The sequence below is a fragment of the Hypanus sabinus genome, unplaced genomic scaffold (assembly GCF_030144855.1).
Source record: "Hypanus sabinus isolate sHypSab1 unplaced genomic scaffold, sHypSab1.hap1 scaffold_440, whole genome shotgun sequence".
Taxonomy (NCBI): domain Eukaryota; kingdom Metazoa; phylum Chordata; class Chondrichthyes; order Myliobatiformes; family Dasyatidae; genus Hypanus; species Hypanus sabinus.
In genome coordinates, this window is record NW_026781314.1 from 188,601 (window position 1) to 208,461 (window position 19,861).

At 45.8% G+C, this 19,861-nt stretch overlaps 1 protein-coding gene across 4 annotated transcripts; it reads left to right on the forward strand.

The window, feature by feature from the left end:
• The first annotated feature begins 2,941 nt into the window (after positions 1–2,941).
• On the forward strand, positions 2,942–18,511 carry LOC132388947 (zinc finger protein 229-like). 4 transcript variants are annotated; one of them, XM_059961365.1, is made up of 3 exons: positions 2,942–3,487; positions 4,652–4,802; positions 16,626–18,511. In XM_059961365.1, the coding sequence occupies exon 3, from the start codon at positions 17,018–17,020 to the stop codon at positions 18,155–18,157; it is 1,140 nt and encodes a 379-aa protein (XP_059817348.1). In that variant the 5' UTR covers positions 2,942–3,487; positions 4,652–4,802; positions 16,626–17,017; the 3' UTR covers positions 18,158–18,511. The 4 variants fall into 4 exon arrangements, with proteins under 4 accessions (XP_059817348.1, XP_059817349.1, XP_059817347.1 ...); XM_059961366.1 differs by having other exon boundaries at positions 4,656–4,802; XM_059961364.1 differs by lacking the exons at positions 2,942–3,487; positions 4,652–4,802 and adding an exon at positions 15,184–16,257.
• Positions 18,512–19,861: the final 1,350 nt, after the last annotated feature.

The window sequence follows — 19,861 nt, forward strand, 5'->3', positions numbered from 1 at the left end:
GGTTTTCTCAAGGAATCTTATGTCTTAGTTTGAAAAAAAAATAGGAGAACTTTTGATCCTCGATTCGATTTTGAGAGAAGATAGAGTTCTTTGCCAAATATTATCATTTAATTTGTAATATGCTATATGGTTTCCTTCCAATTTTATTTTATTATAAATATGAAATGGCGGTTGATGATTCTATTTTTATATTTAGATGATGGTTAAACGTATTGCTCCGGGGGGTTGATTCCTAATGGGTTTTTTCCCTTTTTTGTTGTTAGTGGGTTCACCCCAAGTTAGATGGGGTTCTTTATTTCCTTCCTTTTCCTATATATATTTTCCATTTTTATATTTTACGATTAGTTTTTTCCTTCAACTTTATTAATTATATACATATTAATCTATTGAAGTCTTGTTTCATTCTGTAGCTGTAGAAGATTATGTACTAGTAATTCTAAAAATGAAAATGACAAGACAACAATGTAACAAAGCATTATAGCTGCAGAGAAAGTGCAGTGCAGATAGACATATGGTGCAGGGTCACGTCGAGTTACATTGTGAGGCCGAGTCCATTTTATCATTCATTTGGCTTATAACCACAGACAGGAAATCGTCCTTGAGCCTGGTGGTTCGCGCTTTAAGGCTTTTGTATCTCTTCCCCGATGTGGGAGCGGATTTGCAGCGAGGATGTCCAGGTTGTGAGGGTCTTTGAGTACGTGGCCAGCTTTTCCGAGGGAGGGGGAGTGTAGGGAGAGTCCATGGAGTGGAGGCTTGTTTCTCTGATGTTCACTGCTCTCCAAAGTTCTCTGCAGTTCCTTGCAGTCATGGGCAGAGCAGTAGCCATACCAAGGCGTGAAGTATCGACAAGAAGCTCAGAGACCTCGGCCTTCACCCTGCCTTGTGTAGCTGGATCCTGGATTTCCTGTCAGATAGCCGGCAGGTGGTAAGTGTGGGCTCTCTCACCTCTCTCTCTCTCTCTCTGACCCTCAGCACACATACCCCACAGGGTTGTCTTCTTCCTCCCTCCTTTACTCTGTGCACCCATGAGTTGTGTCGCCACCCACAGCTCCAATCTGCTAACTAAATTTGCTGACGACACTACACTGACTGGCCTAATCTCAAATAATAATGAGGCAGCCTACAGAGAAGAAGTCATCACCCCGACACAGTGGTGTCAAGAAAACAATTTCTCCCTCATTATGACAAAAACAAAGGAGCTGGTTGTGGATTACAGGAGGAATGGAGACAGGGACCAAATTCAACATTTCCAAGTCTGTTATTGAGACAAAATGCACATTTTAATATTTGTCATGACACAATGTATTTTATACATCGCTAATGACTTAAAACATATTTACAGATTGTTACTGGCAGAGAATCGTATAACTTATGTTCCGTGTGTTATCTGAATGTATTTGCCTGTGATGCTGCCATAAGTCAATGTTTCTCTGTACCTGTACCTTCCCGTATTGGTGCACTTGTCAATAAATTCAACAGGACCTGAGAAATCTCAGTGAGATTTGATTAGTGATGATCATCTTGGCAGATCGGTAGGTCGAATGTATGCGACAGTACACTGTTAAATGTAAAACTATGAACAGTGTCGATGATCAGAGGGATCTTAGACTCCAAGGAGGCGGGACTATGACGTCAGTCACAGGCTGACAGCGCTGACTGTGGACTGAACCATAAAAGAGAGAGAGAGAGAGCGATCTGCAGACAGGCAGTCGGCCAGTCTAAAGAGAGAGAGAGAGAGACTGGAAAAGCTGATCGCTTCAGTTAGTCGCAGCTGAGGATTGGAACTCTCCTCTGCCCACAAGAGTGGGTTGATCATCGGTACACGGAAACACAACGAACGTCTGTGGCTGTCACTTCGTATAATCAATAGGAGTGGGTTATGGAATATCTTGTGTTAACCCTTGCCTGGGTATGTTGTGTGGTAACCCCGGGAAGACGGTATTCCTGTGACAGGTCACTTTCGCTGATAACTCGTACGTGGACGGATTCAACGGATAAAAACTTCGACGGCGATTATTTTGAAGTAATGGCCTTTTCTCTACGTTTCACCCTGGATCACAAATATCTCTGTCCCATCATTCCGTGTATTACTGAACATTCCTACTTTACCATCTCAGGAATCTAAGCTTTGTCCCCTCAGGCTCGATAGTCTGGGAATTACATTTACACATATATACACTTAACACTGTCAACTTTCCTTTATTTCATTAAGTTACTATACACTAATAAAGAGAATGGTTTTAACATCAAAACCAGACTCCGCTGTGAACTCTATTGCTGCTGGTTCGTTTCTAAAACGTTGCAGCTCGTAACACAGTTTTATAAAACTAGTTAGACCACATCTGGAGTGTTTCATACAGTTCTGGTCTCCCCCATTCTCGGGAGGATGTCGGGGCTTTGGACAGGGCGCAGAAGAGGTATACCAGGACACTGCCTGGATTAGAGGGCATGAGCTATAACGAGAGGCTGGACAAACGTGTTGTTTTCTCCAGAGCGGCGCAGGCTGGGGTGAGACTGGATTGACGTTTATAAGATTACGAGAGGAATAGATAGAGTGGACAGACGATATATTTTTCCTGGGGGTTGAAATGTCTAATAAATTTAAGGTGAGAGGAGATGTGAGCGGCAAGTTTGCTTCTTTCCACAGACTAATGAGTAGTTGGAGTCTCTGCCTGGGGGTGGGGGGGGGGGGGGCGGGAGGTGTCACCAATCCCGACACGTGATCCCGTTTGCCCCTCCCATTTAACCGCAGATGCCGCGCGTCTGTTTCAGAGGCCCCGCCTCCCGATGATGTAACAATCTCTCCGCGCATGTTCACAGTCTCCGGCTGGACGGTGTTATCCTCTCCGCTCAGAGTTGAAGTAGGTCGGCTGTGTTATCGGGAAAGACTTTCGTCTCTTCCGTCGGGATCACTGTCTGCGGGCTGAAGATATCACTTTCCCATCAGTGACTATTGAGACCGATCCCGAGCGGGGAGATCCGATGTTGGCCGTGAGCCCCGAACTGAGGGCCAGGAATTCATTTGTTTCCCAACTATCTGGGCTCGTCAGAAATGTGTCGACTTCACTTAATCTGCATTGAACGATCCAAACCAGGAGCCCAGGCTGTCTGTTTCCGCAGAATTGAAATGGAAGTCCCGCCGACAGGTCACCTGAGACTGTGTGCCGCAGATTCGCCCCGCCCTCCGCTTTGTGATGCAAGGTCACGTGGTGTGATTTTGCCCACCGAGTCCCATTAACTTCCCGAACTCGCCCCGCTTCCAGAGGCTCCTCGCATTTGTCCTGGAGCTTTCTGGCTGTTGTGTCTTCTCCCGGACTGTGCTGGGTGAGAAAGGAGAACGTCCCAGGTTGTGGGAATCTTTGATTTCACTGCCTGCTTTACCGAGGACTGATCTGGATCCAAAGGACTGTGCAGATCCTCGCAGTTACCATGCAAAGCGTGAAGTGTCCGGATGGGAAATTCTCTATAGTGTGTTGATAAAAATTTGGTGAGGATCAAAGTATATATAACAAAGTGCTTGTTGTTTCTTCTATCTTTGTCATTTTTGTATAATTAATTCAGTAGCTGCGGTGTGTTCTGACGTCTCCGGACCGGCTTTTCCGTGTTTACAACAGTAGAAATAGACCCGTGAGTCTGGTGTTCAAACTGTGTGAGGGGACCCCTCACTGTCACCAGTTTGTCACTCGGTGGAAATCAGGCAGAATCTCAAGTTGCTAAATGTTTGAAGTCATTCTGACGAAACGTCATTAACCTGAATTGTAAAGTTTGTTCCCCTCCCCGCAGCTGTTCCTTACCTGCTGAGTGTTTCTGGTAATTCCACTTTCTTTTTATTACATTTAACCTGGAAATGGAAATGACTCGATCTGTGATAGTAGAACAGTAAAGAAAGCACAACTTTTCCCTGTCAATTATCCTGGAACCAGTTTGTCTGTTATTGCTGGAAATGTGTTCAGTACAGTTGTTGCTAATGAGGTTCACATGAATAATCTCAGGAATGATCGGCTTTATGTATGAGGAGCATTTGATGGTTCTGGACCTGTGCTGGATGGAGTTCAGAGGGACGGTGGGGTTTGTGGAGGCGAGCTTTGGTTAAGTAAACCTACCGAATGCTGAACAGCCTGGATACAGTGGACATGGAGAGGATGTTTCCATTAGACGGAGAGTCTGTGATCTGACAGCACAGTCTCAGAATAAAGATGCTTCTCGTTAAAATTCAGTTGCGAATTTTTTTTTGCCATTAGGTGTCCGAAGTGTGGAATTTGTTTCCACAGAGGTTGGTTGAGGCTGCGATTTGGGTATATTTATGACAGAGATTAATATATTCATGATTGCTAAGTGGCTTCAGGGTTACAGGAGGAAGGCAGGAATATGGTGTTGGAATAAAAATCAGCCGTGGTTAAATGGTGGGACAGACCAGATGGATCAAATCACCTAATTCTGTACCTTATGTCTTACCATGTCTGAATGATGGCTCCTTTTTATCCCATATTCTTTTGTATCATGTGAGGGACAATAAAAGATTCTTCACTGAGATCATTATATCTGCCTTCAACGTTTAAATTTCAGTGAGTTTTGTTCTTAGTAACATTAAGCAGAAATGTTTGGTTCTGCTTTTTATTGTTAATGTGCTTCATTATCTTTCATGTTAAAGTTAGACCTGCAGTGAGAGATTTATTGGAAGAAAACCCACGACTGAAGACAAGGGAACAGCAACATGTGAACCAGCCCCAGGATTGAGAGCATCAACTGGAGAGGACCCATCTGACTTGGAGATTCCAGTGATTCAGTCAGGAGAAAGTTTGGTGAGTCTCATTCATTCAAACACTAGTCCTTTAGACATTACATACCTGTACAAGGGAAGGTAGGAAACAGCTGGAGTGAGACTGAAGAACCAGTTATGCCTCTGTCAGACCCAGTTGCAATTAGTCCAGGTCTGGTACTGTTCTTCCAGCAGCCCAGCCCTTTAAAACCACTCCCAAATCGAATCCGGAGAGAGTCTCTCAGAGACTGTAATAGTACAAACTCTTTATTTCAAGTACCTACTCAGTTAGTCACTCAAACAGGAACAGTCAATTACTGTTCCCACCCTATCCACTAACTGACTAGCAATTCCCCTTCACCACAGATATATCCATCCAGATACTCCCCACACTAGACAGGCTGGAACCAAAGTTATTTACTACATGACAGGCTGGAGCCCCTAAAGACAAATGACAAAATAGTCATAATGGTTTACACACACAGAACAGACTGAATCTGTCCTATCTCTGTGCATGATCACACAAGGTGATGAGTGTCCTGAAACCCTAGCTAGCTACCCTCAAGAAGAAATATGGCTCAGCATGGCTTAGTACATCTGTTGATCATCAGCAGTTTCTTTCAGAAAAACAGGCTGCTATTGTTTAACGAAGTGTTAAACCATACTTCATTATTCCCTCCTTTTTGATCATTACATGAGCAACAAAACAGTAATTTTTTACAGAGTAAGCAACCAAGTACAGCTTTGACTTCTCAGTGGGAAAAACAGCATACAACAATAACTATAACAATGAGATGTACAACTATTAGGACATAATGCAATATCATGCCCCACATATTACAAACAGGCCTTCGAAGATCACCTCACCATTTCGACCCTTCCGTGAACCCGTGTAAATCCTGCCCTACTTTCTTGATGCTGTCAGTCTCCTAAGCAGTGTGCTCGGAGAGAGATGTAGTGTTATTAGACACATCAGGGATAGAGGTGCAGCATTCTGTGTCAATAATAGCACAGGTTTCCCCTTCTCAGCTTGATAAAATCTAAAGTTGTACGATTCTATACGACTGTTTGCCAGATTGCAATCATTTCAGTGGGTATTTCTGTTACTTGGGCCTGTGTTTCTGTCAGGGCCCCTGCAGTGTTGTGGCCAGCTCCTCAAGTGCTGTAGCCAAATTGATTATCTCTTGCGAATTCCCGGCTACTCCATAGGAGAGAAAAACTATCATCAAAGATCGCTCAGTCTCAGTTATTCCTCTCCTCTGCTGGGCACCTGCAGTTATGACCAGGAAGCATGTTTCCCAGTATAGGAAGTTCTGTTTGCTGGGGGCCTGAGATACATCTGTCAAAACACTGTGTCTGTCAGGGCCCCTAGTTCTACCCATTTGGCATAAGTGTGACAGAGACAGGAAAATCTTAACTGGATGCTGGGGTGAGCCCTCTCAAAGACATAAACACAAACACCACTGTTACGCACCCGTAATGGTTTAAATGAACCAGCAGCTATAGACAACACCTGGAGTCTAGTTTTGATGTTAAAAGCGCTGTCTTTATTAGTATCTACTTGTATAACAACTTAAGCAAAATAATCTAAAGTTAAAGGTGTTATGAGTACACATATGTGTAAATATAACTCCCAAACCAATGAGCTCAGGGAATACCAAGCTCAAAGTCTTGAGATGGTGAAGTATAAAAGTTCAGTTAAGCCATGGAATAAATGACGAGAGAGATATTTTTAATCCAAGGTGAATGTCGAGAGAAGGCAACTACACTGAATTCCACAAATTCCACTGTGGTAAAACAGGATAACAGTCGCTGTAGGTCTTATCCATCGTTGCTCTAAATCCACATACAAAATATCACCAAAATTAGCTTTTCACAGGGATAAGTCTTCAAAGGGAATGACCACCCAAGCAAGGGTTAACGCACAGCTAGATTCCGCAAGGTACTCCCAATCCAGATCCAACACACAAAGTATTACTGACAGTGATTTCCACAGAATATCCCTTCTCACAAGTGTTTACCACAGAACACACCCGAATCCTGCTAAGGGTTAACAAAAGTGGTAGCCATGAGATACTCCAACAACATTCCCATTTGGATTATACGAATTATCACCAACAGTGATTGGTCACAAGGGTACCTCTTCAAGTGAATTACCACACCCAGGCAAGGGCTAGCACAAGTGGTCCTCACAGGATACTCCCAAACCAACAGATCCACTCCAATGGATCAAACAAAGTGACAAGGATGAATAATCCTTGCTTCAATGAAACAAACTGGGAAGTGTAAACACGATGTGTGGTCAAATAGTTCCAGCGCGCGTTCGTGCTCTCTCTCTCTCTCCCCCCCCTCTCTCCCCCCCTCTCTTCCCCAGAAAGCTGGCGACTGATGTCACTCAGGCACTATCTCTTAAAATGACAATCCACGGCAAGAAACCTAGAGGTTCATCACTCTCCGCTATCAATCAATACAATTTCCTTTAATCCGAGAGAGTCCTTCTACTCAGTTCCTTCAGTAACATCTTTGCAGTCTGTTCAATGTATTGCCCCTTCAGTTTCACAGTGTCGGAGTGGTCAGTAACACTTCATATGGTCCTCTCCAGCGAGGTCTGAGTTTCCCTCAATCCCAGTTCCTGATCAGGATAAATTCCCAGGTTCTATGGTGGGATAGTCACTCCTCTCTGCTGGGTAGTTCTCTTCCTTGTAAGCCTGTCATACCTGTGAATGTAACGCTTGGAAAATTTTGGTTAGTTGGCATATTTATTTCCGCATCTCTTCCAATATCTAATTTTGCTGGTAGGCTTTCTGGGAACAATGGTGCACAAGGTCTTGGTCCCCAGGATATCCTCATGGGCCGTTCATAGATGTTTTAAACTGGTGACAACCCTGCTTTCCCCTATGGGGTAACCCACGTGGAATAGGGCTAACGGTAGGACCTTCGACCAAGTGAGTCCAGCCTCCACCGTTAGTCTGGCCAGTTTAGTCTTCAGAATGCTGTTGGCTCTTTCCACTCTGCCAGCGGCCCGTGGGTGGTGTACACAGTGGAATTGTTGCTTGATAGCTAATTCGTTACATACCCCTTCGTATATTTTCACCACAAAGTGTGGGCCATTGGTAATTCAATAAAATCAAATTGTAGACAGAAAAACGTCCACCTGTCAAGGGACTCGTACCCGGTGTGCATGGTGCAGGCTACCAACCATTCCCTCCTTTCCCAGGGGTGGTAAATCATGTATATAATCAGCCAATATTGGTAAAAACTGTGTAGGAACACAAACCTGTCCCGCTGGGGTAATCCAAAAAGCTAGGTCAGGGTCTTTCTGGCACCCCATTTGGGACCACAGTTTGCGCTCTTCCTCAGAGGCGTCCCCCTGAAAATTATTTACCTCCCACATGTCTGGCAAACCCGTTCTGCTTTAGTCATGGAGGGTTGCTTGACGGGGAACCCGAGGAAGCTACAACTACTGAGGATAGTGCCGCACTTTTCACTGTTTGATCTGCTAGAGCATTGTGTTTAGTGACACAGTCGGACATGCGTGTGTGGGCCGCACATTTCATAATAGCCAAAACTCGAGGTAGCTGTAGAGCGGTGAGTAAGTTGTTTACAAAGGTGGCATTACTAATGGGGTGGCCAGAGGAAGTCAGGAATCCCCATGTTCCCAGAGAGCCCTGTAGTCATGTACAATCCCAAATGCATAACGGGAATCTGTGTAAACGTTCCCACTTTCGTCTGTTGCCCCAGCAACAGAGCACGAGTCAGAGCAAACAGCTCAGCCTTCTGCGCGGAGACAGCTGCTTCAAAAGAGGCCTGTTCAATTACTTCACTGTCCGTCACTATCGCATCGTTTCCCTGCTGGATCCACAAAAGAGCTTCCATCCTCATAAAATTGATTCGGGCTAGAGGGGGTATTGTGGAATGGATAGGAGAGTCTGTCCTTTCACTGTGATCCGGACGGGCTAGAGGGGGTATTATGGAATGGATGGGAGAGTCTGTCCTTTCACAGTGATCCAGACGGGCCAGAGGGGGTATTGTGGAATGGATGGGAGAGTCTGTCCTTTCACTGTGATCCGGACGGGCTAGAGGGGGTATTGTGAAATGGATGGGAGAGTATGTCCTTTCACTGTGATCCGGATGGGCTAGACGGGGTATTGTGGAATGGATGGGAGAGTCTGTCCTTCTTTCACAGTGATCTGGACAGGGGGACAGTTGGTGCGACCGACTTCATGGCCTGAATTTGCTCAGAGATGGGGTATAGCGTCTTGGGATCGGTCAATATTAAAAGTGTGTCTCACCAGATGTCCCGCCTTCACCTCAGACTCCTTCCAGTATCGGAGTTGGACCACAGCCAAGTCTTGCCAGTCTCCCTCGGTGCTGGAGGCTTGTTTCAGCAAGGTGTAGGCAATGGACTCTAGGCTCTTTGGCTTGAACCCAGGGCAAACCCTAACGGTGGTATTGGGAACCACCAGTCCTGTCTGTCGCCAAAAGAAATCTGGAACTTTGGCCAGAAATGCAGTACGGTCTCTTCCTTTATCCTCTCCAATCACCGTGACTGGGAATTTCTGTCCCTCGGGGTGCATAATATTGGCTTTCCTCAGTTGAGCACCACGAAGGGTCATAACACAGAGTCACATGAGAGCTGGCCACTGGCAGAAGGGGTTCAAATACACTGGAGTCCAGATAAAGTGCCCACCACTGGGTGATCAGAGGAAGCTATCAGTTGTTCACAGTTCCAACATGATATCCTTGTCCGAGCATAGAATCTCAACTTCCGAAGGACAGAACAAGTCTCTCCCTGCAAGATTAAACCCCCGTCTGGTGGTGACAGTAACTGAAACCTCACGCTGGTTCCCCTGGAATTCCACCTGCAATGGCTGGGTACGTGAATACGTACGTTCCGTGCCTCTGAACCCAGACAGAGTGATTGTAGCGTCTGATAGCTGGAATCCCTTTTCCGAAACTGTTTCCTGTTTGAGAGTGGTTGTGTTTGCCCCATATCAATCATAAACGGAATTGAAATTCCAGCACCTGTCAATATTACACTGGGCTCTTCCTGAGGGGTGGTACTCACGGTAGGAAGCATCCTTGCTTGTCCATTTCTAAACGAGTTGTTGTCCCCACCTGTCCCTTGGTAGGTTTTTATTCCCATTTCTGATCCCCAGATGTAGCCCGTTCGCATCCTTCTTCCCACTGAAAATATTCACCTTTAGTATTAGTTCCCTTCGGTGTTGATCGAGGTTCAAAAGTCAGGTCTCAGTAATATGTCAAAGCTCGTCATGTTTGATTTCGGTCATTGTCAAGCCAATCCAAATTATTTGTTTTAATGATGTTGGCTAACTCAGTTGGTCAGCATTGGAGCAGTAGGGCATTGAACTGGGGGGACAGATTCCCATCATTAAAGGCTTGGTCTCCTACGAAGGTGCCGTAGCAGGCCACAAATCACTCCCAATAGTCTGGTCCCGATTCCCCAGGGTTAGGTTTGCATCCAGGTACTTTAGTGATGTTTACAGGTTGCTGGAGAGCCCTTTCCAAGGCTTGAATGATCTGGTCGGTCTGTTCATTCTCATTATGGTTTCCTGCATGTAACTCCTGATAGGTTTGGTATCTCAATTCTGCCTTCCATTTCTGCCCTTTATCAGCTGAGAGAATCATGCAGCAGAGACTGATTAAATCTTGCCGAGTCGCATTAAACATATGCATAGTACTGTGGACACACTGAGCAAACTGTGCTGGTTTTTCTTTTCTATCTGGGGCCTGATTCATGATCATTATCATTTCTTGAGGCTTCCAGGGAGCATACACAGGAATCACTGAGGGCTGTCCCTCCTCCAAGTCCTAGGGGGAGCGTTTGCTAATGCTGTTCAGGAGGGTTTAAACTAATGTGGCAGGGGGATGTGAACAACTGCAGAGAGACAGGGGTGCAAAATGAAAGTAGAAGCAAAAAGTTGTAAGGTGAAAAGTAAAAGTGGCAGGCAGGCAAGTCCAGGGCAAAAATCAAATGGGCTACTTTTCAACATAATTGTATAAGGGCTAAGAGTGTTGTAAAAACAAGCCTGAAGGTTTTGTGTGTCACTGCGAGGAGCATTTGTAACAAGGTGGATGAATTGAATGTGCAGATACTTATTAATGTATATGATATAGTTGGGATCACAGAGACATGGCTCCAGGGTGACCAAGGATGGGAGCTCAACATCCAGGGATATTCAATATGCAGAAGCGACAGACAGGAAAGAAAAGGGGGTGGGGTAGCGTTGCTGGTTAGAGAGGAGATTAACGCAATAGAAAGGAAGGACATTAGCCTGGAGGATGTGAAATCGATATGGGTAGAGCTGCATAACACTAAGGGGCATAAAACGCAGGTGGGATTAGTTTACAGGCCACCTAACAGTACTAGTGAGGTTGGGGATGGCATCAAACAGGAAATTAGAGATGCGTAAAATAAAGGAACAGCAGTTGTAATGGGTGGCTTTAATCTACATATAGATTGGGTGAACTGAATTGGTAAGGGTGCTGAGGAAGAGGATTTCTTGGAATGTGTGTGGGATGGTTTTCGGCACCAACATGTCGAGGAACCAACTAGAGAGCCAGCCATTCTAGATTGGGTATTGAGCAATGAGGAAGGGTTAATTAGCAATCTTGTCGTGCGAGGCCCCTTGGGTAAGAGTGACCATAGTATGGTGGAATTCTTCATTAAGATGGAGAGTGACATAGTTAATTCAGAAACAAAGGTTCTGAACTTAAAGAAGGGTAACTTTGAAGGTATGAGATGTGAATTAGCAAAGATAGACTGGCAAATGATACTTAAAGGGTTGATTGTGGATATGCAATGGCAAGCATTTAAAGATTGCATGGATGAACTACAACAAGTGTTCATCCCAGTTTGGCAAAAGAATAAACCAGGGAAGGTAGTGCACCCGTGGCTGACAAGGGAAATTAGGGGTAGTAAAATAGCCAGAAAAAGTGGCATTCCTGAGGACTGGGAGAAATTCAGAGACCAGCAGAGGAGATCAAAGGGCCAAATTAGGAAAGGGAAAAAAGATTATAAAAGAAAGCTGGCAGAGAACATAAAAACTGACTGTAAATCTTTTATAGATATGTGAAAAGTAAAAGATTGGTTAAGACAAATGTAGGTCCCTTAGTCAGAAACAAGGTGAATTGATCATGGGGAACAAGCACATGGCAGACCAAGTGAATAATTACTTTGGTTCTGTCTTCACTAAGGAGGACATAAATAATCACATGGAAATAGTAGCGGAACGAGATGGAGGAACTGAGGGAAATACATGTTAGTAGGGAAGTGGTGTTAGGTAAATTGAAGGGATTAAAGGCAGATAAATCCCCAGGGCAAGATGGTCTGCATTCCAGAGTGCTTAAGGAAGTAGCCCAAGAAATAGTGAATGCAGTAGTGATAATTTTTCAAAACTCCTTAGATTCTGGATTAGTTCCTGAGGATTGGAGGGTGGCTAATGTAACCCCACTTTTTAAAAAAGCAGGGAGAGAGAAACCGGGGAATTATAGACCGGTTCACCTGACATCGGTTGTGGGGAAAGTGCTAGAGTCGGTTATCAAAGATGTGATAATAGCACATTTGGAAAGAGGTGAAATCATCCGACAAAGTCAGCATGGATTTATGAAAGGAAAATCATGTCTGATGAATCTTATAGAATTTTTTGAAGATGTAACTAGTAGAGTGGATAGGGGAGAACCAGTGGATGTGGTATATTGGGATTTTCAAATGGCTTTTGACAAGGTCCCACACAGGAGATTAAAGTGCAAACTTAAGCACACGGTATTGGGGGTGTGGTATTGATGTGGATAGAGAATTGGTTGGCAAACAGGAAGCAAAGAGTGGGAATAAACAGGACCTTTTCAGATTGGCAGGCAGTCAGCAGTGGGGTACTGCAAGGCTCAGTGCTGGGACCCCAGTTGTTTACAATATATATTACTGATTTAGACGAGGGAATTAAATGCAAGATCTCCAAGATTGCAGATGACACGAAGCTGGGCGGCAGTGTTAGCTGCAAGGAGGATGCAGGGTGACTTGGATAGGTTAGATGAGTGGCCAAATTCAAGGCAGATGCAATTTAACGTGGATAAATGTGACATTATTCACTTTGGCCTACGCCTGCATCTATTTTTTATGTTTCTATGTGTGGAATATTAAAATCTCCCACAATCACAACCTTGTGCTTACTGCAAGTATCTGCTATCTCCTTACAAATTTGCTCCTCCAATTCTCACTCCCGATTAGGTGGTCTATGATACAACCCCACTACTCCTTTCCCATTCCAAAATTCCACCGAAAAATGCTCCCTAGACGAGCCCTCTAATCTGTCCTGTCAAAGCACTGCTATAATATTTTCTCAGACAAGCAATGCAACACCTGCCCCTCCAATCCAATCACACCTGAAGCAATGAAATCCAGGAATATTTAGTTGCCCATCACACCACTCCTGCAATCATGTTTCTCTAATAAATACAACATCATATTTCCAGTTATCAATCCATGCTCTAAGCTCATCTACCTTTCTTACAATGCTCCTAGCATTAAAATAGATGCATTTAAGAAACTCTCCACCTCTTCCTCTCTGTTTATCCTTATCTGTGCGAACAACTTTATTATCTCTTTTTTTTCCTTCTCCCCTACATCTTCGGTCTGAGCGCTCCTACATCAGGGAGGAAGTTCAAATCAGCTCCGTGTTAAATGTTTAACCATCACGGTGACTGAAGGCAGCTGCAGGTTCCATGAGGGACTGTTACTGTCAGAGTCTGCAGTTCTTGCGGTTGCTCATCACACCCAGGACTGACCCCTGGTCACTGAGCATTGGGGGAGTCTGTTCTGCTGATGTTAGCCTTATACTAGACTGCGGTTTAATATTGTGTATCTGTGAAAGATAAATCAGTTCTGTATCAAATCCCGTGTCTCAGGTACTTATTGTCTCTACCACATTCACAATGTACACTAGAAAGGCCACTTGGCCCATCTGGTCCCTGCTCATGTTTCTGTTCCATATCAGTATATCAAAATCTACCCCTCCCGTTCCCCTCTCACTCTCCCTGAGATGACAGGTTGCAATTAATCACCACTCCGTGGGATAGGTTTCCCATAAATTTCATCGAAACATAGAAATCGATAACACGTTACAGATACTTTGTCCCACATTGCTGGTCTGACCATTTATCTTACTCTAGAAACTGCTTAGAATTACCCTACCGCATAGCCACCTATTTTCCTAAGCCCCATGTGCCTATCTAAGAGTCTCTTAAAAGACCCTATTGTATCCGCTTCTACCACCGTCGCTGGCAGTGCATTCCGCACACACAGCATTCTTTGCTTAAAAAACTTGGCTCTGACATCTCCTCTGTATGTACTTCCAAGCAGGTTAAATCTATTCCCCCTCGTGTTAGCGGTTTCAGCCCTGGGAAAAAGCCTCTGGCTATCCACACGACCAATGCCTCTCATCATCTTATCCACCTGCATGAATTTCCTGCATGATTTTCTCCGGGCTGAACAAGACGATGAGCTCACTGTGGTTTTGACTCTCTCTCTCCCCCCTCTCTCTCTCCCCCTCTCTCTCTCTCCCCCTCTCTCTCTCCCCCCTCTCTCTCTCCCCCCTCTCTCTCTCCCCCCTCTCTCTCTCCCCCCTCTCTCTCTCCCCCCTCTCTCTCTCCCCCCTCTCTCTCTCCCCCCTCTCTCTCTCCCCCCTCTCTCTCCCCCCCCTCTCTCTCCCCCCCCTCTCTCTCCCCCCCCTCTCTCTCCCCCCCCTCTCTCTCCCCCCCTCTCTCTCCCCCCCCTCTCTCTCCCCCCCTCTCTCTCCCCCCCTCTCTCTCCCCCCCTCTCTCTCCCCCCCTCTCTCTCCCCCCCCTCTCTCTCCCCCCCCTCTCTCTCCCCCCCCTCTCTCTCCCCCCCCTCTCTCTCCCCCCCCTCTCTCTCCCCCCCCTCTCTCTCCCCCCCTCTCTCTCCCCCCCCTCTCTCTCCCCCCCTCTCTCTCCCCCCCCTCTCTCTCCCCCCCTCTCCCCCCCTCTCTCTCCCCCCCTCTCTCTCCCCCCCTCTCTCTCCCCCCCTCTCTCCCCCCCTCTCTCTCCCCCCCTCTCTCTCCCCCCCTCTCTCTCCCCCCCTCTCTCTCCCCCCCTCTCTCTCCCCCCCTCTCCCCCCCCCCCTCTCCCCCCCTCTCTCTCCCCCCCCTCTCTCTCCCCCCCCTCTCTCTCCCCCCCCTCTCTCTCCCCCCCCTCTCTCCCCCCCCCCTCTCTCCCCCCCCCTCTCTCTCCCCCCCCTCTCTCTCCCCCCCCTCTCTCTCCCCCCCTCTCTCTCCCCCCCCCTCTCTCTCCCCCCCCTCTCTCTCCCCCCCCTCTCTCTCCCCCCCCTCTCTCTCCCCCCCCTCTCTCCCCCCCCTCTCTCTCCCCCCTCTCTCCCCCCCAGATTCCAGATCATCCAGCAGTAGGACGGGGTGAAAGATATGACATGAAGAGAGGTGAGTTCCACCCAAGGTGCAGGACACAGGAAACTGGGTGAGAATCGGGAAGGGGAATGAGATTAAATAGCCATCGTAGAGTACTCCAGTGCCATGCCTGCACAATAACAAGAGGAACACTTTAGAAACTGTTGGGGGGAGGAAAGTCAAAGGGCTGATAAGTGGCTTTGTTAGGGGAACAGAGCAAGAGGCAATTAATATCTTAGTGGTAAGGCTTACTAGAGCTAGTGGGGGTTGGGGCTGATATGGTTAAAGTAAGTTGTAGGGGGAATGGGAGCCAGAATGACAGAACAGATAGTGGAGATGGTGAATTGAATTGACTTTATTATGTACATCCTTCATATAGATGAGTAGAAATATTTACATTACATTACTGTCTAAATGTGCAATGTGTAATTGAAATTGATTTATAATGTTTAGTTTGTATATAGGACAGTCAAGAAAGCAATTAATCAGTCTGATGGCCTGGTGGAAGATGATGTCCCGGAGCCTGTTGCTGTGGTACCGTTTCCTGGATGGTGGCAGCAAGAACAGTTTGTGGTTGTGGTGAATTTGGTTCCCAATATCCTTTGGGCCCTTTTTATAAAAAAAACCATACCCCTACCATCCAGGCTCCCATCCAAACTCATTTTAAACGGTGAAACTGAGATCATATTCACCACTTGTGCTGGCATCTCATTCCACACTCTCACAACCATTTCAGTAAAGAGCTTTTCCACATGTTACCATTAAATATTCACCTTCCCCACTTACCCATGACCTCTAGTTGTAGTCCCACCGAACCTCCGTGGAACAAGCTGCTTGCATTTATTTACCCTATCTTCTCCCTCATCATATTGTATACGTCTGACAAATTCTCAGAGCAATGTATAATTTCCGTGTTCATGTTTAGAACTTTTTTAGGTGTATAAGATGATGAGGGGTATTGATCGTCTGGATAGCCAGAGGATTTTTCCCAGGGCTGAAGTGTCTAACACGAGGGAGCAGAGTTTTCAGGTGCTTGGAAATAGATACCGACGGGATGTTGGGGTAAGTTTTCTACACAGAGCCTGGTGGGTGCATGGAATACACTGCCGACTTCACTGTTTCAGTTACTGTGGGGCCAGGCAGCTCAGTGGGAACAAGGAATAATACCAATGGAGAGAGTCAAACTCAGCCAAGGTACAAATTGGAGATGGCAGAAATGCCTGATTCTTATAGAAACGGGAACAGCATCAGGGAATTGATGGTCATTCCAGATACCAGCACTGTGTCCAGTTACAAGATGATTTCTCTCACCAACTTGGGTTGAACCTCACTTTAACAGTGTGATGTCAGATCACACCTTGACAACTCAAGTGATCTCATCTGAAATGTTGTCCTACACACATTGATGGATTTTGTAAATCTTTTTACAGGTTAAAAATGACAAGGAATTTGTCTACGGGAATCCCGAACACAACACACCAGTTTTGCTGTCTCTGTCCAGATACTTAAGAAGAGGAGCAAGCGATTCACTCGATCATCCTTCCTGCTCAGACTGCGGAGAGGGATTCACTCGATCATCTGACCGACTGGCACGCCTGTAATTTCAAACATCTGCTCAGACAGTGGGAATGGATTCAGTCGGTCAACTCAACTGAAGGTACAGCAGCAAGTTCACACAGGGACGAGACCATTCACCTGTTCTGTGTGTGAGAAGGGATTCAGTCAGTCTTCCCACCTGCAGACACACCAGTCAGTTCACCCTGGGCAGAGGCTGGTCATCTGCTGAATTTGTGGGGAAGGATTCACTCGGTCATCTGACCTAATGGCTCACCAGCGAGTTCACACTGGAGAGAGGCCGTTCACCTGCTTGGACTGTGGGAAGGGGTTCACTTGGTCATGCCATCTGAAGCTACATCAGAGAGTTCACACTGGGGAGAGGCCATTTACCTGCTCAGTCTGTGGGAAGAGATTCACTCAGTCATCCAGCCTAATGGCTCACCAGCAAGTTCACACTGGAGAGAGGCCGTTCACCTGCTTGGACTGTGGGAAGGGGTTCACTCAGTCATGCCATCTGAAGGTACATCAGCGAATTCACACTGGGGAGAGGCCGTTCACCTGCTCAGACTGTGGGAAGGGATTCACTCAGTCATCTGAACTGAAGGTACATCAGCGAGTTCACTCTGGTGAGAGGCCATTCACCTGCTCAGACTGTGGGAAAGGATTCACTCAGTCATTTAAGCTCAAAATACATCAGCGAGTTCACACTGGAGAGAAGCCGTTCACCTGCTCAGACTGTGGGAAGGGATTCACTCAGTCTGCCCACCTACGATCACACATGTCAGTTCACACTGGGAAGAGGCCGTTTACCTGTTCATACTGTGGGGAGGGATTCATTTTGTCATCACAGCTGCTGGCACATCAGCGAGTTCACACTGGGGAGAGACCGTTCACCTGCTCAGACTGTGGGAAGGGATTCACTCAGTCGTACAGCCTACTGGTTCACCAGCGGCTTCACACCGGCGAGCGGCCGTTCACCTGTTCGGACTGTGGGAAGGGATTCACTTGCTTAGCTAAACTGAAGCTACATCAGAGAGTTCACACTGGAGAGAGGCCGTTCACCTGCTCAGACTGTGGGAAGGGATTCATTTGCTCATCTGAACTGAAGGTACATCGGAGAGTTCACACTGGGGAGCGGCCGTTCATCTGCTCAGAATGTGGGAAGGGATTCATTCAATCATCCACTCTGAAAGTACATCAGCGAGTTCACACCAGAGAGAGGCCATTCACCTGCTCAGAGTGTGGGAAGGGATTCACTCAGTTAGGTAACCTACAAGCACACCAGCGAGTTCACACTGGGGAGAGGCCGTTCACCTGTTCAGACTGTGGGAAGGGATTCACTCAGTCATCCAGCCTACAAGCACACCGGTCAGTTCATACTGGGGAGAAGCTGTTCACCTGCTGAAGCCTGAATTATACCTCTGCATAGACGCTATGCCATTGTGAGCATTTCTCCTTGTGATTTTGTGTGTCTGCATCACTGCCAAAATGCTAGTTGGTGTTGGGGTTCTGTGCTACTGTGTTGAATTGACTTGTGTTGAGTTGCGAACAATGGCGACTGCTGACTACATCTTGTTGGAGTTGGAGCTAATCAATGTTGCAGAAGTGTTACTTTTTTTGAAATTACTGCAACGCAGAAAAATGAGAAGTTTTTCCATTACCTTTTGCAGTCCATGATGTCCAAAGCAATGTTGGAAATTTCTTTGCACGATTTTGATGCCATTTTCAAGTCTTTATTGTCTGCCAATGAAGAGTCGTGCACATGTACATATTTTCTGACTACCTCACCTAACCTCTCCTTGATGTGGTCCACTGTCCAACTTCGAAGCAAGAGGAAATGCGCAGGAGGAAACTGGCAGCTGCCAAGTGGACCAATCATAGTTCTTGCCATCTGTGTTACCGCGACGTGTAGCTGCATTTTTGAGAAGGTGCGGGTTAGGCTACATTAGGCGAAGGACTCTCATGGAGGCGCTACATGGAGTAGGTTGCATTCTGGCTTTGCACTGTTCATTTTAAATTTACTTACCACCCCTTTGACATCTTTATCAAAGTGTTTATAACACTTTTATCTGATTGAATTTGAATTTGATTTGACTGAAATGGCTAACAGAGGAAGAAAGGCATTAGCCGAAGGCAAGGAAACCGGTGATGGAAATGGAAAGAAAGAAGATGTCTTTGAACAGCCTAAAAAGTTTCAACTTACTTTACAGGCTATCTCGAATCTTTTGGATGAAAAACTTGGTGAAAGATTTACTACCTTGGAAGTATGGTTAAAGGTGAGCGAAGGTAGGTTGGCAACACTTGAAAAGAAGAATGAAAAACAGCAGCGGCAATTTTCAGAGCTTATTAAACCGGGATCATAAATTGAATTCTTTGGAAAAGAAGTGAACTTTGACCACTCATACATTGGAGCAGAATAAAGTCAGGTTTACTGATTTGGAGAGTCGAAGCCACAGACTGAATTTGCGAATAATAGACTCAGTGAGGACGTTGAGAGCCGGGATCTTACTCAGTTTTTTTCTCAATTCTTCATCTCATTTTTCAATCTTTTTTATTGGTTTCCAAATAAAGAATATACAAATCGGAAGAGGAGTTTAACAAGTAGATAATATAAAAAAATATATAAACAGCAGTAGTAAAAACAGAAAGTATATCATGTCAAAATCAAATGGATAAAATGCTTCCTTGGAATAATCCCAAAAATTGCTGTGTGGATTAGGTTGAACATCTGCATCTATAACTTTAGATAATATTCCAAACACATCCCTCCAAAAATTATTTAAACTTAACTCATGAACAAAACATATGAGTTAGAGTAGCCACTTCTGCATTACACCTGTCACAAATAGGGTTTATATTAGGAAAAAATATGCGCCAATTTATCTTTGAACATATGGGCCCTGTGTACTATCTTAAAAATTCTTAATGGAGGTCTTTGGCTCGGAGGTATTTCCTTCCCTTCCTGCACTCGACCGTGCACATCGGGTGCTGAAACCAAAACTGTCGAACGGGTTAAAACCACGTCATGCAATTCTTCGATGTCACAATGTGAATAATAAGGAGCTCTTCATTTGGGTTGCTCGTCAGAAAGGAGTTACTGAGCATGAGA

Bases quoted from the DNA above. Each gene is read 5' to 3' on its own strand.
- LOC132388947 (XM_059961365.1), top strand. From the start codon at position 17,018: ATGGCTCACCAGCGAGTTCACACTGGAGAGAGGCCGTTCACCTGCTTG.